The sequence below is a fragment of the Erpetoichthys calabaricus genome, chromosome 2, assembly GCF_900747795.2.
Source record: "Erpetoichthys calabaricus chromosome 2, fErpCal1.3, whole genome shotgun sequence".
Classification (NCBI taxonomy): Eukaryota; Metazoa; Chordata; class Cladistia; order Polypteriformes; family Polypteridae; genus Erpetoichthys; species Erpetoichthys calabaricus.
The window spans coordinates 5,609,709-5,634,927 of NC_041395.2; the positions used below are offsets into that span (position 1 = coordinate 5,609,709).

The 25,219-nt window shown below is 44.1% G+C and overlaps 1 protein-coding gene across 2 annotated transcripts in view; it reads left to right on the top strand.

The window, feature by feature from the left end:
* The first annotated feature begins 1,612 nt into the window (after positions 1-1,612).
* Positions 1,613-25,219, top strand: part of cacul1 (CDK2 associated cullin domain 1) — a 53,793-nt gene continuing 30,186 nt past the window's right edge. Inside the window, exons 1-3 of one of the 2 annotated variants that reach the window (XM_051923622.1) lie at positions 1,613-2,035; positions 10,562-10,688; positions 22,219-22,321. In XM_051923622.1, coding sequence (XP_051779582.1) covers positions 1,819-2,035; positions 10,562-10,688; positions 22,219-22,321 — 447 coding nt within the window. In that variant the 5' untranslated portion in view covers positions 1,613-1,818. The remainder of the gene's footprint in view (positions 2,036-10,561; positions 10,689-22,218; positions 22,322-25,219) is intronic. The other variant, XM_028825634.2, reaches the window with a different exon arrangement.

Consider the following 25,219-nt stretch of genomic DNA (forward strand, 5'->3'; position numbering starts at 1 on the left):
CTAGTGACGTTGTGGCGGTCCGGTGTCGCTCAGATTCACGCCAGAGAGAGGACGGTGATTTCTTTTAAAAAGTTTTCGGTGGGATTCCAGGAACGCCCCCAGCCGTGGCCCGACCCCCACTCACTCACAGACGGAGACACAAATCCAACAAATGAATAAATGAAATACAAACCACAAAAGTCAGACAACCCTCCCCTTCCGCGACACGAATATCACACACACACCATTGTCCTTATCACAGGTCCAATGCGGCAGAAACGGATGAAATGCTATGGAGTGAAGATGACGTAGTAAGTCCTAGCGGTGGTCCTGAGCAGCGAGGGGTGAGATTTGGGGGGAGCGCTCCCCCTCAGACGCACCGCTGTTCACGCCACAGGCAGGCGCGAGACAGTCCACTCATCGTTACGAGAAGCGATCATCGAGGGTACAGGTGACTTCACACAGACCTCCCTCTCCTGCTGCTTCACTGGCCCCCTTTTCAAGTTTCCCGCTGGCCCTTCTTGTCCCCCAACACCCGTTTCAGACATCCAGTGAGGACAATCTCCTTTGGGGCTGCTGGGAAATGGAGTCCTCCCAGCGGTGGCACTGCTACCTTCCTCCCCCCCCCCCAGGCCGAACCAAGGCTTGAGGTTGGCGATGTTAACGATGTCAACCTTCTTGGTCCCTAACAACCCCCACCGGACCCTTCTGTTGGACCATCGTCACCGGGCCGCACCACTCCGGTGCCAGTTCAGCGGTGAACTTTTCTGTGGCATCGGAGAGACGGTGAGTCCTGATCCAGAGGCCCCCCCCCCAACTGAGGACTGCACAGGCCTACGTCTCTGGTTTTTACGATTGAAATGTCTGGACAGGAGACACTGTCCTCCTCTCCTTCACCCTTTGAGAAATGCGTTGTGACGACTGGAGATGTTTGGGAACAGATGCCTCCTCTTTGGGTAGGTGGGTCCTGGCTCAGTACCCTTTCAGGAGCGGCAGCACTGCTACAACGTATACCCAATCCGGCCATCTTGGGCCTTACAGATGGAGCCACGTCGGTGAGAACACAACAGAGTTTGACTTCGCTTCGACTAAGTATGGAAGGAAGCGTCAGAATTCCTGTGTCCACGTGATCTTTCAGTTTGTTGTTTTTAATAAATATACAAAACTAACTTTGTGCTTGCTCTTCATCATTCTGTGTGCTGCTTGATGATGAAACACTGAAGTGTAATAATTTTAGCACAAAGCTGCAACAAAACCAAATGTGACAAAAGGGAAGGAAGGGTCTGAAGACTTCCTGAAGGCGCAAGCCAAGGTGGGCTTATGGAGAGGGGCACAGCAGGATTTCTCTTAAGCATGGGCAGAACCCACCCATCCAAAACTAACAGTCTGTTAATATACTTACAGCTGTTGTGTGTCTTTTAGTAATTAAAACAAGTACATTAAATACAAGTCCAGTCTGTCCACGTCCACACGTCCAGCTGATATCATCGTAAAGTCCGTCCTTAAAGCTTCTGAAGTGTGCACGTGGAGTCGAGTCCCGCTTCGCCAGGCCATTGGGCAGGGGGCGGGGCAAGCGCCGTCAAGACTACACTTCCCAGGATGCCCCTGGGCCAAGGTGTCGCAAAACGCCGTCGTAAGAGCGACGAGAACGACTTACGACGTCATCAAGCAGCAACAGGCGTCGGAGCCGCGAGTGGCGAGTCTGAGGGTTTGAGAAGATGTGAGGGTCCGGCCGCCCGACACACCGGGAGAGCGTGCGAGTGAGTGAGAAGGAGAGAAGACGCGCGAGCAGCTGGATGCGGGGCGGCCGCCCGCGGTGAGCACTGAGGCGCAGCCAGGATGGACGACGTGATGGAGGAAGACGGCAGTTTCGACATGATGGATGACCACAACCATAACAACTGGGAGGCCAAGGCGGATGCGTACGGCGGCCAAGCGCCTCCGCCCGGGGAACCCAACGCTGTCGGCCGTTCGAGCGGAGTGCCGGAGTCGGAGAGCTCAGGGGCGTCCGCTGGCAGAGCCGCCCTCAACATCAACAGCTCCGCGTCCAAGTTCTGTAAGTATCCGTGGCCGACGGGGAGTGGGGGCGTGGGCGGGGGACGTGTGTGTTTAGTTCAAGGGGTGCACGGCAAACCAAAATAAACAAAAACAAAATCGTGAAAAGACGGCCGCCGGTGGACTCGCGGTTTGGTGGGCTGGACCGCCGTTCATGTCGGGGACTTGAAGTGACAGATTGAAGCCCCGTCGCACAGGTGACACGACCTAAGGCTGAGCTCTGCGGTCTTCCACCCGGCTCGGGCTGATCGTGATCTCCCGGTGGTGGAGCTTACCGCATTTCATCAGATAATAGAGTAGCCAGGCTAGCTGTCCAAGTCCGGTGCAGCAGTACTTTAAAAAGACTGTCTGTGTGTGTGTGTCTGTGTGTGTGTGTCCCTTCATCTCGATATCCCCTGAACGTCGGGAGCGCCTGGCATATCAGACTCCGACATCATTATGGAGGCGCCCGTCTCGCCTGCTGTCTGTCCGCGTTTATGAAGTTCACTGCCTCAGCGTCCCTCTTGTGCCGTTTTTAGTCCTTGTGTATCTCACACTTGTCACCAAAGTCACCACCCACTGAGCAATCGGATTGGTCAAAGGGACACGACACCCGCACACAGACCCCTTATTGTGTTGTTCTTATTTATTCGAACAATCCGGACGAGAACTGGCCGCTCTGCCCACCGAGGCTCGCCAGTCCGATCGACTTCATTAGTACTGAGACCGGGGGGGGGGGGGGCGCGACGACGACGACGACGACTTTGAGATTTGTCTGTAACTTACATCAGCAAAACCGAAGAGCTGCTTATTGACTGTCACCATTCAGGGAGTGTGTGTGGGGGGTGGGGGGGGCTGATCTGGGCTGGAGTGGTCTCAGAACTTTATAAGATGGGGCAGAGTGGACTGTTCATCTTTAGGAGACTGAGTGACATCCGTCACCCCGGCTGGTGACATCACTTCAAGAGGGGATCACTGAATCAACAGACTAATTAAAAGGGCAGGGTTACTTATGGGACCCCTGGAGGTAGTCAGATGAGTTATTCAACAGAAGTGTGTGTCAAGAAACACAACTGGGGGGGGGTCCTTATTATATTTCTTTATAGCACCTCACTGGGAAGTTTTATTTCTTGTTAGGTCAGGTCAGGGGGAACTGCTTATTGAGTGTCACTGCAACGCCTCCATGTCGGGTCACCATTCAGGGAGTGGGTGTGGAGGTGGTCCACTCCTACAGGTACTTGGGGGGGCTGGAGTGGCCTCAAAACACTGAGGAACTTTATAAGATGGGGCAGAGTGGACTCTTCATCCTTGGGAGACTGAGCTCCTTTAATATGAGAGAAGTGACATCCGTCACGCCTTCCACAAAGACAAATTTGTTTGCAGTAGGAAAGTGGAAAAACAAAAGACATTGTTACAGAGTAACAATAGATGAATGAAGACGCATCATTTGACAAAGGAGTGGTACTGCATAAACACACACTCGGCATCAATACAAAGAAGAAGAGCGCACAAAATATAATCGGGCAAAACTGACTGGACATTTAGCAGCATCCCACTTGTCCATCTAGTCTAAATGGTGACGAGGTGAATCGCTGTGTCCGTCCCCAAAAAAGAAGAGTCTATGCATTTGTTCCGATTACATCAAATACGTCCATCAGACGTCTGCTGATCCTGTTTCTAATCCATTTATCGTGTTCACGGTCGTGGAGAACTGTGTGCCATGGCGGTGCTGACAACTGTTGTAGCAGTAAAAATGGACGCACCTTTCAGATGAGGAGGCTCTTTGGGGAAGAAATGAGGTTCTCTGTTTGTGATCACCAAAATAAAGGCACTGCCATTACACCAGGGAGCCGCACGGGCCAAACGGCTTACGTCAGTGGTGACTGTGACTCGACTGGTGTCATTTCTTTGGTTTTGGAAGGCAAACTAATGCCCAGTGGTGCATCACCTCAGGCATGTGACACGTTGGTGAATGTCCTGACTCTGGATTGGTACACCAAGAGCAACATCTGAAACAAATGAGCACAACAAAGGGTGGGCTACAGGGGTTTAAAAACCGTTGATTCCTGTAAAGCTGATCAACTTTGGGTACGTAGAAAAATAACCCATAAAGCACCAGGATTGTGTGACATTTGAAAACTGAATCCATTTGGCTCATCTGTTAAAAATATTTGTTTAAAGCTTTATATATATATATATATATATATATATATAAAAAACGGTGTGACTGAGTGGAGAGACCGTAAAAAAAAAAAAAACAAAGAAAAATATTGGGGCACCAGCTCAGTTTAATGGGCAAAGCAGAACATAACAGAAATGAGTGCCCACAGCACAAAATAAAGTTGGCTCCTGCCAGCCTGGTAACTCTTCTAACAAAAGGTTACGTGACTGGAGCTGCAGCCTTTGGGGGGTGGGGGCTCCCCAGTTTTTTTACTTTTCTTGTATACGAAGTGTTGGAATCCTCCAGAAATTCCATTTCAAGATTTTGAGACGTCCCCGAGTCCAAAAATACCATTTGTGGAATGATGTCTGTGTGTGTGTCTGTAAATACAATAACTTGATTGCACATTCACTTAGATCAACCAAATTTTGCATCCAAGTATCTGGTACAAAGCGTAGATTTCAATCAACTTTTGGGCTATTTCCGTTAACCAGAAGTGGTACTTTACCTTTTATTCATGCAGCTGCAGAGTCTGACTTATTCAACTTGACTTTTTATAATAATTATTCAATATACAAAGTGCCCACAAAAACACTCCTTGATTTTAAATGGTTACAAAATCAAAACTTATTGGAATATGTTTATAAATAAGATGACAGCAAATACATTAACTCAAAGCATTTCTTCTTTTCCACAACTTACTGAGGTAGGTGGCTACCTTTTTCAACAAGATGGCGCAGCACCACACTGACATCTTGGTATCCGTAATTTACTCAACGGGCGCCTGCCAAACAGATAGATTGGTTGTGCTGGACAAAATGTCCTGGGGCCTCATGTATAAACGGTGCGTACGTACAGAAATGTTGCGTACTCCCATTTCCACGCTCAAATTGCGATGTATAAAAACTAAACTTGGCATAAAGCCACACACATTTTCACGGTAGCTCCAACCCTGGCGTACGCAAGTTCTCTGCTCGGATTTGTAGACTGGCGGCACCCCGCGTCAAAGCAGTGCTACTGTTCCTGTGTGGTTGCCCTTTCTTTTTCAGATCCACATCCCTGACGCGGCTTTATAAATACACTGAAATTAACCGCATATTGTTTATTAGTTTAAGGCATCTGATTGTAATTAACCAGTAACAATATAATGGTCCACAGAATGGCCAAATACCATAACTGCTTTAGTGTTGTTACACTCACTGCACCTTCTTCTTTCAGTTGCTCCCGTTAGGTGTTGCCACAGCAGATCATCTTTTTCCATATTACTCTCGCCGCACCACTCGGAGTATTTATATCACTGTATCTGAGTGTGAATCACAGCTCTACAATAGCTGATAAGAAAGAGAAATATCAGGAATACAGCATCAAGCACACACTGCCTCAGCCATGCTGTCTATTTGAACTTCTCTCATACAACAAACGCTTCAGAGCCTTTCCTGTACGGACCTCGCGGTTCAGAAACCGTTTCATCCCAGGAACTCTAAACGCACTCAATCAGTCCATCAAGTGCTCCTTGTAGAACTGTCTGTACTTAGAAGTACAATCACCTCACTGTAAACTTGCAAATTATTTCATCAAAGGTCGCGTACGGCACAGGAAGCATCTTGTGTAAGACAGGAACAATCTCTGGACGGGGCACCAGCTCGTCACTATCACTGCCACTGTGTTCCCATGTTTAATAACATGCTTTAACTCCTATCATCATGAAAATATGACGTATACATCGCAGTATTTTAATTATTCAGAGAGCTGTAATATCACAAATGTAATGGATTCTGTGTCCTGTCCGAGGAAGAGAAAGCCCGCTTAAGAAGCACGTAGTCATTCACACACACAGAACACATTGAAGATCAAATACAAAACAAAGCATTTAACATGCTACATTAGTTACAGTGGGATTGAGAAACTAAACATTGAACGATTTAAAGATGAAGTTTATGATGTTCTACTTTAATGACAAAATAAACTACGTGATTAAAGGGAAATTTCGAGATTAAAGTTGACATTTCGTGCTTTTTCCACACTGTGTGCCTATTTTTTTTTCTCTGTACCCTAATAAGCTTTCATATGACACTCAGACGGTGGGCTACGACTCGGCTTTTCACGACGACTTTGATATGTGACAACTTTTTTTTTTTTTGGGCACTGTGCGACTTTGTGAACTTGAGCTTTCGAGTTTCTCCAACACGGGTCTGTGTACTTTTTGGTATTTGAAATTTCGTTTCAGAAAATATCATTTATAAAAGAAAAAGAGACACTTATTTAATTTTCAGCTTAAAAGGGAAAAATGAAAAACTCAAAACAATTACTTTTTTCCTTTTGTTCTGTCGCACATCAGAAAAGAAAACTACAAGAAACAAGAACGAGAAAACGCCCTTTATTTATTTTGTCTGAATCGGACGTTTTTGTAGGTCAACAACCTGATGAGGTAATGCGCCACTTGCAGCAAACACTGGTCAGTGGTGTGTAGACTGGACAATCATCATGATGTTGGAACAGAACTCAGACCTGATTTTAGAGATGGCAAAACAAGGCCTGTCGTCTCAAATTATATCTGAGCGTCTGTCATATGAACACTGAGAAGGGAGAGGGTTTTCTGCGAGAAATGTTAGAAAGATTTGTGCTGAGCAAATCTCGGGATGTCGACTCTCTGACACACATTTGAAAATAAAGGTGACAAAAGCTGTAAATGCGTCTGTTTTGTTGTTTTTGTGCTATTACACTTTCATTATTTGAATCACAAATAAATCCAGAAAAGTATGTGTAATTTTAAGTTTACGACTGCTATTTGTTACCATAGAATTAAAAAAAAAATACCTTATTTCCCCTAATTTTATTCTTAATTCAAATTTCAAAATCTGAAAATTCCTTTCATTTTTGTTTTTTCGTTTTTGCTTCTAAAATGAAATTTCAAATACCAAAAAATACACAGACCAACACGCTATGTCACTTGATCAACTTCCTTTTGTTGATTATACCACTGTTTAAACCAACAAATAGTAAGTTTTTTCTTTGCCTCCACTTGGTATTCGCTGAAATTCTTCTATTTCCCCCCCTTGTGCTTTTTCCATTGCCTTTTCACAGAACACTGAGCTTAAGGGTTACTTATATTGATTTGCATATTCAAAGAGGCGTAATTCTGGGAGGAGCTGGGGCGGGACAGCAGGTGCGTGCACGTCCGTTACTTTTCACGCATACTGTGATTTATGGAGCGGAAGAACATGGAAGTTGGCAAATGCACAGATTTATGCATCTGGATTGTTTTCTGCGTACGCACATTTCTGCTTTTGTCCGTACGCCATGTCTTAGTGTGAATTTTACACATGGCGTCATGGTGTTCCTCAAGTGCCCCCCGAGATCACTGGACATTACTGTGACTTTTTCCTTTGGGGGTACATGAATCACAGAGCGTACGTACCTCCACTACACGCAACTATGGCTGATCTGCAGGAACGTATCACTGAAGCTATAAACGCGATCACGCCGGATATGCTTCGGAGAGTCTGGTCTGAGCTCAATTATCGAAACAGTGTTTGCAAAGTAACAGGTGGGGCACACATCGAGTGTATGCAATCAACAGATACCATATGAAACTTTGAGTTGATGAAACTGTAGCCTCAAAGGTGAAAGGATATTCCAATAAATTTTGATTTTGTAACCGTCTAAAATCAAGGAGTGTTTTTGTGGGCACCTTGTATTATTAATTTGATGTGATTTGCCTGTTGATGGTTCTTTAATGTACATAATCTAAAAATACAGGGTGAGTTAACATTGTGTTAACACTAATGGATCATTTTTATCTCGACCACACCTTTCCAGGTCATGGTGGACCACTGCCATGGCCTCCACACTCCCCTGATTTGACACCCTGTGTTTTCTGGTTATGGTGAAGGAGTGCGTGGATAGCAGGAAAGTTCAGTGATACGAATGACCTGAAGGACAGAACACAGACTCTGGTGTCATCTAATACCTGCGACATGTGGGCCTGGGCTTTAAATGGTGCTGTTGCTCATTGGTGGTTGTGTGTTGAACGTGATGGCGTACAGCTCGAGACACTCCTGTAAATCATCTGGCACATAGGAAGTGTGTTTTGTGAATAAATTATTTCTGCCATTGAAATGTGAATGTAATTTTCACTTGCCCTGTATAATCCTTGTCTGGCGGTTTACTCCTCACATGTCCATCCCCGTATCCGAGTACCATATATACTCGCGTACAAGTCGGGTCTTGATGCCCAAAAAATCGATCATAAAAGCAGACACCGACTTATACGTCCAGTCAAAATTACGACACTTTTTTTTTTTTTTAATCTTCTTGCCTCCTCCAATCTCTCATCAGTTTCTCAGACGCTTTGAAGTTTGTTGCAGCAGCACAGTTACCAATTTCTTTTAATTTAACACGAGCTTCATATTTACTTCTGATTTAACGCTCCATCGTAGATAAAGGTGTACGAGGGTGTGAGATACAAAAAACACAAATCGGTGCAAACGTCGCTTCGGAATAGTTTGGGTATCACCTAGTGGTCACATTGGCACAACAGAGGGTGGTGGGGGGGGGGGGGGGGTTAGGAGCACCCGCTGATACGGCACATTGCCACACCCACATAGAAAAAAAAAATGGCGGCATGCTCCGTGGTGACTCTCTCAGGTGGGCGTTAGCATATCGTAATCTCTTGGACCAATGGCATGCGTTTTCCACATTCGACTTACAAAACCAACATTATAAAATGCTAGAAATTATACGGTAAAATCAAGTCCTGACTTAAACACGAGTAGATATGGTATACGAGATAGTTGAGGGGAGACCACTGCCAATTATTTATTTATTTTATTATTTTTAAATGGTGCCTGAACAGAGGAGGCGGAGCTAAACATTCTCCTTGTGGGTTTTCTTAGAAGCGTTTTTAAAAATAATTTATTTTTCATTCAAACACTCTGGACGTGAACAGGCCATTCAGCCCAGCAAAGCTCACCAGTCCTCTCCACTTATTTCTTCCAAACAAACATCAAGTCGAGTTTTGAAAGTCCCTAAAGTCTTACTGTCCACCACACTACTTGGTCTTTTATTCCACACATCGATGGTTCTTTGTGTGAAGAAAAACTTCCTAACGTTTGTGCAAAATTTCCCCTTCATAAGTTTCCAACTGTGTCCCCGTGTTCTTGATGAACTCATTTTAAAGTCACCGTCTCGATCCACTGGACTAATCCATCCATCCATTTTCCAACCTGCTGAATCCGAACACAGGGTCACGGGGGTCTGCTGGAGCCAATCCCAGCCTACACAGGGCACAAGGCAGGAACCAATCCTGGGCAGGGTGCCAACCCACCGCAGTACTGGACTAATTCACTTCATCATTTTAAACACTTCAGTCAGGTCTCCTCTTCATCTCCTTAAGGCTCAGCTCTTTTCATCTGTCCTCATAACTCAACCCCTGTAGCTCTGAATCAGCCTAGTTGCTCTTCTCTGGACCTTCTCTTGTGCTGCTATGTCCTTTTTGTAGCCTGGAGACCAAAACTGCACCCAGGACTCCAGATGAGGCCTCACCAGTGTGTTATAAAGCCTGAGCAGAACCTCCTGTGACTTGTACTCCACATATCAAGGCGCTATATAACCTGACATTCTGTTAGCCTTCTTAATGGCTTCTCAGCACTGTCTGGACACTGATGGAGTTAGGGGTCGTAGTGGACTCTAAGCTTTCTCATAAAGTGGACTCTCGATTTTCAAACCTCACATTTTTCCTTCCTATGTGTAACACTTCAGATTTCCTGACATTAAATGTCATCGTCCACAGATCCCCCCGCGCCTGTCTGCTGTCCAAGTCCCTCTGTGATGATTCAATGGATTCTCGATTATCTGCCAGTCTGCCTGTCTTGCTGTCATCAGCAAACTTCACCAGCTTGTTATTAGTATGTAATCCCCCCCAAGGTGTGTGCTTGTCCACTAAAGGCGCATTCTGTGGGGTCAACAGTCAATGATGATAAAACCCACAGGAGTTCATGGAAGATATTCTGACCGCACACAGTCTGGACCCTGGATGGGAATCAATTCGGGTTCAAGTGTGGCGAGGGACTTGGGCCGTCTCACCTTTTCAAATTGTGGCCTGTGTTTATGTAAATGAGTGAGTCTTTTTTTGGGCAGGTGCCCACCCTTGAATCAGCCTTGTGTTACCACATGCCCCTACCCTTGGTGACACCACCATATAGTCAATTCAATCTGACATGGAGAGTGGTGTGATGGGGTCAGATTCACTGAAATGTGTGATTAGGGGGATTTAGGGTGGTGGTGGTGGTACCCATACTGATGAAACCCTGGGGGGTGACGGACCACAGGTTCAGTCGCCCTCGAGTGCTTTCTGCTCACGGACGCTTTGCTTCCTTCCTTCCTCAGTGATGAACGTGATCTCTCGGGAGGAGTATCAGAGCACGTACTGGCCGAAGCTGGAGAGCGCCATCGAGCAGCTGCTGACACAGAGCCCCAAGGACTACATCCCCATCTCCTACGAGCAGATCTACAGGTGAGTGTGGTGACCACCGATGAGGCTGCGCAGGCCCCTTCACGTGGTTGGCGCTCCGCTCGACAGGTCACCAGGCTTTAGGGTTCGTTCACTTCAGTTGTGGACGTACTGCAAGAGTGAATTCTGGTTTGTTGTCCTATGCATGTGACTTGTGACAGCCACACGAAAACACAGAAGAAGCACACAACAGATCTGAGCTCAGCCTATGAAGGGGATTCATCCTCGTATTTCACCCACTTTCATATTGTGTTGAATCCTGATGGGTTTAATTTGACTTTTTAGGACAGATCTTCAGGAAAAGACTGTAAAGTTCAAGGTGGAGACGTATTGATGAGCGCGTTTTCAGATCACTTAAGGCCATATCATTGATTTGCTCCGCACTGTGGCACAAGGAGGACTAAGACGCGGCCCTCTAGTGTTTTGACCCCATACGACCAGCAGTGGTGTATGGAGTTGAGACACACGGGCAGGACAAGATGTTAGGTGTGGCAGAAATGAGGATGTGGGGTTACAAATAAAGGGCAGAATAAGAAATGAGACAATCAGAGATACAATGTCCCCGATATTGTTGTCTGTGTTGTGGATGGCTGGTAATTTTTTGTTGTTGCTGTTTGTGCCTTCAGTCGTTGAAATTCTTGATTGTGTACTTTGTGGTGGCTTTTAAGGTGGTTGATGAGGTTTGTTGTGTTACCTTGGGACGTTTGGACGGAACAGGAGCAAAGTTTGCACAAGACTCGTACCTGATCAACATCACATTCCTCGAAACCGAAATAGTTCCAGACAACTGAGTATGACCCCTTTTTAGGAACTAACGATCGCACTTCTGCACCTTCCTCACGTTGCTCCGCCATCATATGTTTATTCTGACTGACTGTTATTGCTGCTATTGACTTCTACTGCTTCAGAAAGCACTTGCAATCTAGACGCAGTAACGTCATAGTGACGCAGTCCAATCCGTAAACTCAGCCCATAAAAAACAGTTTGGTCTTTATACTGTAAAATCGTGACGATATTTATTAACTGATCGTGGGTCATAAATATCATTATAATGAGAAAAAAAAGATTAATCGTGCAGCCCTAACCTCACTGTAAACTTGTGATAGTTATAATATTGCACAGCCTGAGCCACTTTATTAAGCATGTATTTACATATGATGACGATATCATTTTTAAGATGAAATGCAGCAAAATGTTTATTATATTATACAGATAAAACGTTAACATCATTTAACTAATCTATATTGTTAATAATTAAACATGTGAGGACACAGTGCTAGTGACGAGGTGGCGCCCCGATTGTTCCTCCCTCGCGCTGTATTCTTGATGGTGCTGGTGAGACACTAGAAGGATAGATGGATGGAATAATTAAACACGTACTATAAAGATATTTCGATGTTCCTTTAAAGTTTTGAAGAATAGGCGTTCTCAGCTTACAGATGGCTTAACGTCTATTACAGAGCTGATTGTGTGGTGATTGGGTATTTGGAGAAAGAAAAAGAAGAGAGGAATTGGAGGTTAGTACATTTGAAAGAGACAGTACTGCTACAATAAATTATTTCATTGAAGTAGCAAGTATCTTGCGTGAGACATGAACAAGCACTGCGCCACCGTGTCCCCATGTTTAATACTCCTATCATCATGAAAATGATATGACGTATACATCTCAGTATTTTAATTATTCAGTGAGCTGTAATATCACGAATGTAATGGATTCTGTGTCCTGTCGGAGGAAGAGAGTCTGTTTAAGAAGCAGGTAGTGATTCACACACACACAGCACGTAGAAGATCAAATACATCCATCCATCCATTTTCCAACCCGCTGAATCCGAACAGGGTCACGGGGCAGCCAACACAGGGCACAAGGCAGGGAACTAATTCCAGGCAGGGTGCCAACCCACCGCAGAGATCAAATACAGAACAAAGTATTTAACATATTACTTTAGTTACGATGGGATTTGAGAAACTAGTAAATTAAACAATATTAAGATGAAGTTTATGATGTTCTACTTTAATGACAAAATAAACTATGTGATTAAAGTGGAAATTTCGAGATTAAAGTTGACGTTTCGTGTTTTACCCCCCACTGTGTCCTCTGCACCCTAATAAGCTTTCATATGACACTCAGACGGTGGGCCACAACTTGCTTTTTCACGACTACTTTGATATGTGACAAGTTCTTTTTTATTTCGGGCATTGTGCGACTTTGTGAACTTGAGCTTTCGAGTTTCTCCGACACGCTATGTCACTCTATGTCTTCCTTTTGTTGTTTATATCACTGTTTAAACCAACAACTAGTACGTTTTTCTTTGCCTCCACTTGGTATTTGCTGCAATTCTTTTATTTCCCCCGTGCTTTTGCCATTGTCTTTTCACAGAATGCTGAGCTTAAGGGCTATTTATATTGATTTGCATATTCAAAGTGGCGTAATTCTGGGAGGAGTTGGAGCAGGACAGCAGCCACGTGCACTTGCGTTACTTTTCACGCTGACCAGGATTTATGGAGTGGAAGAATGTGGAAGTTGGTGAACGCACAGATTTATGCATCTGGATTTTTTTGTGTGTGTACGCACATTTCCGCTTTTGCCCTTACGCCATGTTTTAGTTTGAATTCTATGCACGGCATTATGCATGAAGCCCCAGGACTGTGACTGAGGACCCCTGCCTTACAGCATTGTTGAAAATTAAGGCTTTCGACAAATGCTAAAGGTTTTGGTACTGCGGTATGCGATACCAACCAGAAAGCAAATGGGTGAAGTTACTGTACCCCGACATTATGACGATCTTAAGCATCGGCACGTGTCCCAGGTCAGTGGAGAGAATGGCCTTAATTTGAGATAGCTGGACATTCAGAACAGATTCCTAGGTGACAATCACATGTCACTACATTAAAAATGACTGGGCACTTGTGGCTGATGTGTCGCAGACAAGTGCTCTACATGCCAGTCACACGGGGAACAACCTTGCTGTTGAGATGGCTGGCTGTTCTCCCAAAGCATTCCGGGTGTACTGTTCCATCACGTGGCAGCATCAATGGCAAGTCCAATAAACATTAGTTCTCTTTAAACCCCTGCCTAGTTGTACTGCTATGGTGGAAAAAGTTTGCAATGTGCCTCACCCAGCATAGCAAGCGGGCAATTGTTGGACTTCTCAGAGCAGCCTACCATACCAAAGTGAGCAGCAGACGTGAAGGAGCTCCATAGCTGTACCATACTGATCATATCCGTCATGATGGCAGGTTCTTTGTCTTTTATACTCCATTCATCCAACGCCACTGTCAACAAGCATCAGACCTAGATCCGTGTGACCGTGAGGATTCATTTTTGAGACTCGTTAATGTGACTGCTACACTCGAGCAGCTCTAGATAAGTGTAACTTGTAGAATTATAGAAAGACACGAGTCTTCCCGCTGTTATCTTTAATTTCAACTAATTCCAGATTAGTTTAAATGTCCAATAGGGGAATACATTTGGCTAACAGTTTAGATGATGGGTGTCTACATGGAGTTTCATGATACACAAATAGGTTATTGAGTAACATTTATTATTTAGGAAGCAATATTACATTATCTCTGTTATATTAAGAGTTTTCTGTTGTGTTTACATTATTCAACCTTGACCACTCGCCCAATCATCGCTCCTTCTGCACACATCCTCTCTCCATCCCACCCTGTGACACCCTCCGTGCTGCTAACTCGCCCTTCAACGCAGTTGGTTATAATGGCAAGGCAGAAAAGCAAATGATCTATTCAAGAATCTCGAATTTTAGATTGTGATAAGAAAAAAAAAGTGTCAGGAGCTGAAAATGAATGTTGGGGGGGGGGGGAGAAAATGAATAAAGAATAAAAACCAAGAACAAAGAGAATCGTCCAGTAAACGAGAAAGAGAGAAATGTTCCAAACAGTAAAACAGAAATGCAACAAAGTAACATTTTATAGAATGGAAGTTAGAGGATAAAGTAATTCATAATATTGTTCTTGACGAGGCGTTAATGTAATGTAAAATTTTTCATTTACTTTTTGTTATGTTTTACTTTTTTATTACGTTTTATAATTAATTTTGTATTTAAAATAGTTTTTGTGAAATACTCAAGTAACTGATTTTCTCTCTATAATAACTAAGGACCAAAGCGTCTTCCTCCCGCGCCCGGCATACTCTTCTGTATGCCATCTCTTTAAATAGAGGGGCACCCCGACGCCCTTTCAGCGGTGAGACCCCCTGGGGTTGGTGAGTGAAGTGAGCAGGAGGTCCCCGTCCCCCCGTTTAATAATAATACCATTCACCAGATGAGGCAGGTGCTTTATAAAGTAGAAGCCATTGCATTGTATTGAAACAAGGAGCCCCCCATAATACGTTAGTTACATTGTGGTGCATTTTGAAGGAGTGCAGTTTTTCTTTTTTAAACAGAACAATGATATTTTGTTCCACATCTTCCAGATACCGATATTAACTCTTCATTTCTAATCACGTTTTTCCGTTCTTATGCACGTGTTGTGTAGACACCCTTCAAGTCAAGGATTACTGAAATTTGTCACATTATTTTAATGTTCTCTGTGCACCTCTAAGAAAGCCAACACTTCACATCTATCAATGTTCACGCTAATTCAGTCAAGATTAAATAAAATCACGACATCAGTGCCAATACCCAGCCCTACTGGTCAGGCACATCAACCCCACATAGAAGTGGGAAAAGATAAAGAGGAAGAAGATGATGAAGACAGCTCACCATGTGTTTCGTTTCCAGCGTTCATGTCAGCCAGTTATCTGTCATATTTCAACTCTGGCCATACTGAACTGAGACCAGAAACTGCGCAGCGACTTAATGCACGGAGCCCATGTCGCCGTTGTAGGACTCGTAAAGTGATTGACGCACATAATCAGTCAAAATTTGTTATGCATCTCAGGTAAACTGATGGAAGCAATTATCACACATTACATATCAAGTCAGTGAGGGTAGGGTTGTGCGATATGCTGGTACTGGAAAATCCTAAATTTGAACTGTAATGTACCAGCATTTCAGTATTTATGGTACCGGAAGTAAACGTCAACTTACCTCTCGGTCCCCACCCTCGAAATCTCCTATTGTGCTTGTGAATAAACTCTCGATTTGAAGACTACACCTGCTTCAACGAGGTTGGGACTTTATAGGGTGCGCCCCCACAACCACCATTGCTTTGACGTGATTGGTGGAATAAATGACCAAGTGGTGTGGCAGACATTAGAACTTCAGCAACTCTCAAAACTTACCTTGACGTTCATTTTGGACAAATGGGGCAGGTGAGGGTAGAGTGGCCTGTTCCCCTCAAATCTCTCCGAAGGTGTCTGGTGGGGTGGACCCCGGGACTCTGTGCAGGCCTCTCCAGTTGTTCCACACCATTTCTGTGGTGGCCCTCGCATTGACATGCTGAAACAGCAAAGGGTCTTCTCCGGACCGGACGCTCACCATCCTCGGGGCCGCAGTGTAGACATGAAGACAAAGCATAGAAAGTTAAAAGCAGTGTGGTATTTATTAAAGGAATAACACCACCAGTGGAATAAAGAATAGTAGAAAATAGGACTGATAGTAAAGTCTCTGCGGTGGGCTGGCATCCTGCCCGGGATTGGTTCCTGCCTTGTGCCCTGTGTTGGCTAGGATTGGCTCCAGCAGACCCCTGTGACCCTGTGTTCAGATTTAGCGGGTTGGAAAATGGATGGATGGATAGTAAAGTCTAGATATACTATGTTTCCCCGAAAATAAGCCCTGGCATGATTTTCAGGCTGCTCTGTATTATAAGTCCTACCCCAAAAATAAGCCCTAGTCAAGATTGTCAGCTGAAAAGTAAAGCGCCTAAGGCCAGGTTGATACTTCACGCGATGTGACGCGTGTGCCCGAAACATCCATTACATTCCGAGGACACCTTGCCACAATATCTCTGAAAAGGATGTTTAATGATTACATCCATCAGTTCAGGGATGCGCCCATTCCAGCAAGCATCGGCACAAGACAGAAACAGAATCTCTGGACAGGGCATCAGCTTATCGCAAGATGAACACAAGCACACACATAAAATGGCGTCATCGTAGCTTCACCAGATCCCCAAACCTTCATGTCTTTGAATGGAAAACTGAGCCCACTGTGGAAACCCAGCAGGAAAAACAATCAAATTCCAGGCAGGGATCACAAGGGACGTGACTCCCTGCGAGACGGCAGCGCTGCCACCGTGCCACCCCATATGCATTAACTATTAGCGGTATTCGTTATTTAAACAAAGTTAACGATTTATCTGTAAAATGTAACCTACATATTTTAATGCATTTCATCATGAACAACAACAATAACAACATTTATTTATATAGCACATTTTCATACAAAAAGTAGCTCAAAGTGCTTTACATAATGAAGAGAAGAAAAATAAAAGACAAAATAAGAAATTAAAATAAGACAACATTAATTAACATAGAAAAGGAGTAAGGTCCGATGGCCAGGGTGGACAGAAAAAACAAAAAAAAACTCCAGAAGGCTGGAGAAAAAAATAAAATCTGTAGGGGTTCCAGGCCACGAGACCGCCCAGTCCCCTTTGGGCATTCTACCTAACATAAATGAAATAGTCCTCTTTATAGTTAGGGTTCTCACGGAGTCACTTGATGCTGATGGTCATACAGACTTCTGGCTTTTAATCCATCCATCATTGTTGGAACATCATGGTGCTTTGGGTAGATGGTGGTGGTGCACGCCACCACCAAAAGGACACCGGAAAAGGAAACAGAAGAGAGAGTAGGGGTTAGTACAGATTTTGAATGAATAGTTATTATAATGAATTAGATATACAGAGTATCAGGATTAAATTACAGTGAAGTTATGAGAAGGCCATATTAAAGTAATGTGTTTTCAGTAGTTTTTTAAAGTGCTCCACTGTATTAGCCTGGCGAATTCCTACTGGCAGGCTATTCCAGATTTTAGGTGCATAACAGCAGAAGGCCGCCCGCCTCACCACTTCTTTTAAGTTTTGCTTTTGGAATTCTAAGGAGACACTCAGTTGAGGATCTGAGGTTACGATTTGGAATATAAGGTGTCAGACATTCCGATATATAAGACGGGGCGAGATTATTTAAAGCTTTATAAACCATAAGCAGAATTTTAAAGTCAATTCTGAATGACACAGGTAACCAGTGTAGTGACATCAAAACTGGAGAAATGTGTTCGGATTTTCTTTTCCTGGTAAGGATTCTAGCAGCTGCATTCTGCACTAGTTGCAAACGATTGATGTCTTTTTTGGGTAGTCCTGAGAGGAGTGCGTTACAGTAATCTAGCCGACTGAAAACAAACGCATGAACTAATTTCTCTGCATCTTTCGATGATATAAGAGGTCTAACTTTTGCTATGTTTCTTAGGTGAAAAAATGCTGTCCTAGTGATCTGATTAATATGCGATTTAAAATTCAGATTACAATCAACGGTTACCCCTAAGCTTTTTACCTCCGATTTGACTTTTAATCCTAATGCATCCAGTTTATTTCTAATAGCCTCATTGTATCCATTATTGCCAATCACTAAGATTTCGGTTTTTTCTTTATTTAATTTGAGAAAGTTACTATTCATCCATTCTGAGATACAAGTTAGACATTATGTTAGCGAATCAAAAGATTTGGGGTCATCAGGTGCTATTGATAAATACAGCTGTGTGTCATCAGCATAGCTGTGGTAGCTCACGTTGTGCCCTGAGATAATCTGACCTAATGGAAGCATGTAGATTGAGAAGAGCAGCGGACCCAGGATAGAGCCTTGTGGAACACCATATAGAATATCATGTGTCTTTGAGTTATAATTACCACAACTAACAAAGAATTTTCTCCCTGCCAGGTAGGATTCAAACCAATTTAAGACACTGCCAGAGAGGCCCACCCATTGACTAAGGCGATTCTTAAGAATATTATGATCAATGGTGTCAAATGTGGCACTCAGATCTAAGAGGATGAGAACAGATAAATGGCCTCTGTCTGCATTTACCCGCAAATCATTTACTACTTTAACGAGTGCAGTTTCTGTGCTGTGATTTGTTCTAAAACCTGACTGAAATTTATCAAGAATAGCATGTTTATTGAGGTGCTCATTTAACTGTATAATGACGGCCTTCTCTAGAATTTTACTTAAGAAAGGCAGGTTAGAGATGAGTCTATAATTTTCAAGAGCAGAGGGGTTGAGGTTATTTTTTTTAAGTAGGGGTTTAACTACCGCAGTCTTAAGACAGTCTGGGAAGACCCCCGTATCTAATGACGAATTTACTATGTCAAGAACATTATCAATAAGCACACCTGATACTTCTTTGAAAAAATTTGTTGGTATTGGGTCAAGGGCACAGGTGGAGGGTTTCATCTGAGAAATTATTTTATGTAAATCAGGTAAATCTATCCTAGTGAAAGACTTTAATTTGTTTATTATGGGGTACTGGGGTTTAGGAGGATCCTTAGTGTTGGAGAGATATACTATGTTATTTCTAATATCATTAATTTTTTGATTGAAAAATACAGCGATAGCCTCACAGGTTTTACTGGAAGTACTTAGGAGGCATTCCTTTGAGTTACCTGGTTTAACAGACGATCAATTGTCGAAAATAAGACTCTGGGATTACTAGCATTGTTATTTATAATCTTAGAGAAATAGCAGCGCCTCTCAAGACGGACTGTGTTATTGTATTCTGTTATTTTAACTTTTAATATTTCATAGTCAATAGTTAGTTTAGTTTTCCTCCATTTACGCTCAGCTCTACGGCATGTTCTCTTTAAATCAGACACTCTTTGGGTCTTCCAAGGTATAACAATGCTAGAAGATTTTTTAACTGTCTTTTCAGGTGCAACTAAGTCAACAGCAGCCTTCACTTTAGTATTAAATCTTTCCACCTTACTATTTACATTCTCCTCGCTATTATAGTTGGCACTATAAACGGACTGATTGGTTAGAATGTTTGAAAGTTTTAAAGCTGCTGATGAGTCAAAGAACCGATGAAAGTGATATCAAGTATAAATCTAAGGATTCTAAATATGTAGAGAGCTGGAATATCGTAAGTGAAATGTGTTCTGTGTGGCAATGCTGCCTGCCGCTGCTGTCCGGTCAGGAGGAAGCCCCAGAAACGCGTAGCGCTTTAACAACTGGGTCGGTTTTAAGATGACGCTTGAATATCAAAGCACCGCCAATGCATTTGTATGTCGGCATTTTGCTTCACCACATCGAACCATTCATCAAACATCGAAACACACACATCGATCCTGGAAGATCCTAAAAGTGGATTTCTTGGTGGAGTCACAAGAAATTCAGGGTTTGAATGTGGAGAGTTATGATGATATTCCAGAAGAAAAAGACATGACTGTATTTAAATAAATGTAGATTGTTGTACACAAATAAATATAAGATATCCCCTGAAAATAAGCCCTAGTGCATCTTTTTTTGGAGCAAAAATTAAAATATGACCCGGTCTTATTTTTGGGGAAACACGGTAGATAGTCTTTAGAAAAAGCTTACAAAAAGTAAAGATGACAAGGATGAATGTCACAGGCGTCTTGTGATCTTAGCGTCTTAGATGCTTTTCTGATGATCAGATGGAAATGGCCACACGTTGCCGGCGCCCTCTTCTGACGTCACTCTTTTCCCTTCTCCTGACGTCTTCGTCCCTTCTTCTCCTCTGATGTTGCTCTTCAGACAAGGCATATTTATTATAAAATTCTGCTTGGGGTTTTTTACAAGATTGTTAGATATTCTGATTGCCTGGCTGTCAATATGATGAATGAATCCACTGTCCGTTTTCCCAAACAAACTTTTTTTGATGTTGCTTAGTGCCTACTGTCATGTCTTCCTTTCCCAGGCCTGTAAACCCATTTAGCAACTTGTTGTCCCAGATGTCCTTCCTTTCTGTGGTTATAAAGTAATTGATAGGCTGAGGCATCGCCATGTCTTCATTTTTTTTTTATTGGAACAGCTGTTTAAAAAGTGAGGTACAACTGGGAGGAGGAGATGCTTTGATGTGTCCCTAGTTCATCTGTTGTTGTTGCCTTGAGCAAACTAAAATGAAAATACAGAACAAAGTGTACAGATTTTGTACCCCACAACATAAGACAAGGAAGAACCTCCAAAAAAACTCTTGAAAGGAAAGAAAAAATGGATGAAACTTGGGAAAGACAATTCAAAGAGAGACCCCTTTCCAGGTAGGCTGGGTGTGCAGTGGGTGTCAAAGGGTATGGAACACAAGTCATCCTCAATACAATATAATTGTACAATAGAAATATTACAAGTACAGCGCAGAAAGTCAACAGTAGCTGATATCCCATAATAGGATTTGGATTTGTTTAGAGTCCTGGAGACCTCGGCCATCAAGCTGCCTCCCTCATTTGGCCATTCCACGGCTGAAACAGTGTTGGGCCAGCCAATCCGATGAAAGGACCCCTCTTTCCCACGATTCCTGCAATCCTCCATCAGGGATGACTTTACCGTAGGCAGGCAAAACAACCTGGCAGGTGGGCCGTGGCACCAAGTGCCACATTTGAGTACCGAGATGAGAAACAGAATAGGTGAGGGTTAGTATCCAATTCTAACTATCATGTTACTTATGTTTAAGTGCTAATGACTAACAACAGAGATGCAGTCTGTACAGTTCATCAACAGCTCTAGTCGGGGTGTGCTAAACTGAAGTCGTGAGTCTTCAGCTGAGATTTGAAAGCTGAGTGTTTGGGTGCACTGGCTGAGCCACTGAAGAACTTGGCATGGGTAGAGAGGTTCAGTTCAGTGAAGGATATGATGTATGGCAATCAAAGCCGCTTTATATAGTGCCTTTCATTTTGACCTCCATCCTTTTCGGTCCAGCAGATGAGGCCTTTCTGTAGTTTTGACACATGTGGCTGAAGGGCAGCGAATTGAGGGATTTGTAGCTTCTGATTGGCTCTACGGACAGACTGATGTGCTGCCACCTCCCAGATGCCCTCACCGGGTGCACATAACGTCTTGAGACCACGGCTACGCCATTGTGATTGTTCACGTGTGGTGTGTGAGACGTCTGCACAACACCGCCACTTGTCTTGAACCTGTTTATGTGAAGAGGTTAGTGGTGCAGCCCTTGCTTAGACTTGAAGTAGATGTGCCACAAAATGTCACAGAGAAGTGTAGTTCTATAAGTTGTCGCTGCATGTCACATAGAGTCCTAACTCGGCCATCTTGGCTGTGCTGGCTCACTAGGGAGTTGGTGATGACGGATCTTCCACTGCTGCCCGTTATGTCAAACGAGTCGCACACAAGTGTGACTAAATTAACGTGTGTGGCTAAGCCTGGTGAAAACTGTGCCAGCTGGGCTACAGTACCACCTAGTGAGGGATTTGATCCTTCAGCTTTGGTGCAGGTAAGCATCAGGTGCCTGCCTCACTACAATAAAAGACACGCAGTGTTAGAGTTGGCCTACCAGCCTGTCCTGGATGTGCGCCATAGAACTTGACTGTGGGACACTCCGGCCACATTGTTATGTGACTTGTCTCCTTGATGATGGCCTCCATGTTCTCCCCTCTCTTGTTCCCACAGCTGTGTATACAAGTGTGTCTGCCAGCAGCATTCCGAGCAGATGTACACGGACCTGATTGGAAAGATCACCCGGCACTTGCAGCACGTGTCCGAAGAGCTCAAGGTACGTGATGCCCACCTTATTGTCTCATCTTCAGTTCATTTCTCTGGCCGGTGACGCTCCCTATAATGGTGTCCCCTGTGAGACGCACGTCAACAGGAGTAACGGCTCAGCACAGCAGGTCAGTGAATCAGACCTGACGTAACTCTCACCTGGGGAGGGCCGACATGGCTGCATGTGTGGGGCAGAAAATGAAACCACTAATACGGAAACCGGGGGATCGGCGTAATAGTAAGCGGGCCTGGTGGCGGGGACGTTTAGCCAACAGCTGGACTGAAGGTGAGCCTGTGCTTGTAACGGCCACGGATCCTTAGACATTACAGATGCTGGATATCATTGAGGGGGACGTCGAGTGTCCATACCCTGCTGTTTGGTGTTTGTGCTTTGTAAAAGCCAATACAGCATAGTAAGGTTGGCACAATTGTCTATAAATCGCCATCACGGCTGTGCCTGATTTAAAAGTAGCGAGTTACTTCTTTCCATGTACTCCTCCACTGCATTAGTTTGTGTAGTTCAGAGGGCTCTAAATAGCACGAGTACATCGTAACCAACCACAGACCTATCTGCTTTGTGTGTCGGCGCCTTAGTGTTTCCAGCAGGGGGCGCTAGCTCCCTTGTTGGAATAACTCAGAACTATATAGATATGATATAAAAAGGTGATACCCCTCACTTAGTGACACGGCGGTAAGAAATCACATAGGAGAAATAACTTTACTTTCTTTAATGACGGATTACACTGCGTAACAGACGAAGGAAGCCATGACAAGAACCCAGTTCGGGACTGGGGGCCCGATGTGTAGAGTCTGCCATTTTCATCGCTGCGTTGGAAGGATTTTCCGGATCGGATGACGTTATCTCCCATCCGTCCGTCGGCTTCAAAGGTGTGCCGGGCAATGTTCCAAGCCTTTATACCCTTTCTCCATGTGCAGGCCCCCACGCCATTCCAAACAAGGCACAGAGGATGCAGTTTGATGCTGACTTTGACACACAGAAATCGTATGCAATGCCCATTGTGCAGTTGTCCTTGTCTTGTCTTCTCATGCTTGCCTAACAATTCTAAATGATGAGTCCCTGTGCTAAATCTGGCTTTGTGTTAGCTGTGCATGTGTGGAGAAAGAAAAGTAGATTTAGAAAATTATATTTGTACAGAGCACAGCGACATATTAAACATGTACACTTAGCGAGAGAGGCCTTCATGTCATGTGACGAATTCGTGAAATGCGTTTTAGGACTCAGATTCCTAACAATATATATTTGAAGTATTAGAGCGTGTTTCAATTTTGGAATCCCAGCAGTGGTTCATCTCTCTGTGTGCTGTGGGAATCAAAGACTCAATTGATTCACGTTAGTCAGTCCACTAATTAATGATCCGTTTTGTCTTTGACAATGGCAGTAATTAATTAGATAATTAGGTGGAGGTCACACTTTAGTTTCCTTATCGCCATTACCACCATTACTGAAGTCCATTCATTTTAAGGAAGAGAAGTAACTGAATTTTTGATAATCGCAATTTTGGGCAAACTTGAGACAGGCCTGTGCAGTACATGTGCCTTCTTGAGCAGGCGGACCTTGTGGGCGCCATGATGGCGTAGTGTGTTACCATTGGTGTTCTTGGTGACTGTGGTGGTCCCAATTGCCTTCAGATCATTAACAAGCATGTAGTGTTGGGCTGATCCCTCACTTTTCTCATCGTCATCATCCTCACCCCATGAGGCGAGATCTTGCATGGAGCTCCAGCCCGAGGGCGATGGATTTATCATTTTCTGTTTCCTCCATTTCCTAATAACCCCACCATCAGTTGTCACCTTGTCACCAAGCTTCTTGCTGGTGGTCTTGTTGCCCACTCCAGCCTTGTCCTTGACATCCTGTGACAGCTCTTTGGTGTTGTAGCCCACAGTGGTGGAGAGGTTGGAATGGTTTGAAACTGATTCTGTGGACAGGTGGGCTTCATACACATCACAAGTGTCTGTGATTGATTGATTGTAATCTGTGGCAGTCAGAATTCTAGCTGGTTGTAGTTGATCAAATTCTTATGTCACTCAATGACATACAAATCAATTCTTTTATGTCATGTGCTTTTTCGGTTGATATTCTGTCTCTCTCCATTAAAATGAAATGACCATAAAAATTCAAGACTCTTCATTTCTTTGTAAGTAAGCAAACCTACAAATTCATCAGATGCTTATTATGTCCCCTACACTTTGAGGACACCTGACCGGCACACCAGTATGAGGTTATTTTACGTCCCATTCCAAGGCTAATGGCACTAATGTGGATTTGCTTCCCCTGTTCAGCCCTAACCGCTGCCACTCTTCTGGGATGGCCTTCCACGAGATCTTGGAATGTGACTGCAGGAATTTGTGCCCAGTCAGCCGAAAGAGCCTTTGACAGGTCGGGTACGAAAAGATTGGTGCTCAGTAGGGTTGAGGTCAGGCCACTCGGGTTTCCTCCCTGTCTTTATGGACCTTACTTTGTGCACCGGGTGCAGTCATGCTGGCACAGAAGAAGGGTCTGTTTTCTAAAATGTCTTTAGTATGTTTTAACAAGAACCTGGGGGGCCGAGACCACACCCTGCCCGCCACCCCTCCTTCACCAAACTTTATGGTAGGCACTGCGCAGACCAGAAGGTCATGCTCTCCTGACACCCGGCAGATAGATCACATCTCCACTGCCCCAGAGTCCGAGGGTGATGAACTTCACGCCACACTTGGCCTTGCATGTGGTGATCTTGGGCTCGGTCGTCTAAAGTCATTTCGTGAAGCTCCTGGTGCGCAGTTCCTGTGCCGATGTTGCTTCCAGAGGCAGATTGGCTTCCTGTTGTGATCGATGCCACAGAGGAGAAGCCATTTTCCGCACTTCCATATAAGAATACACAAGACATTTGACATACCAGAGGAGACC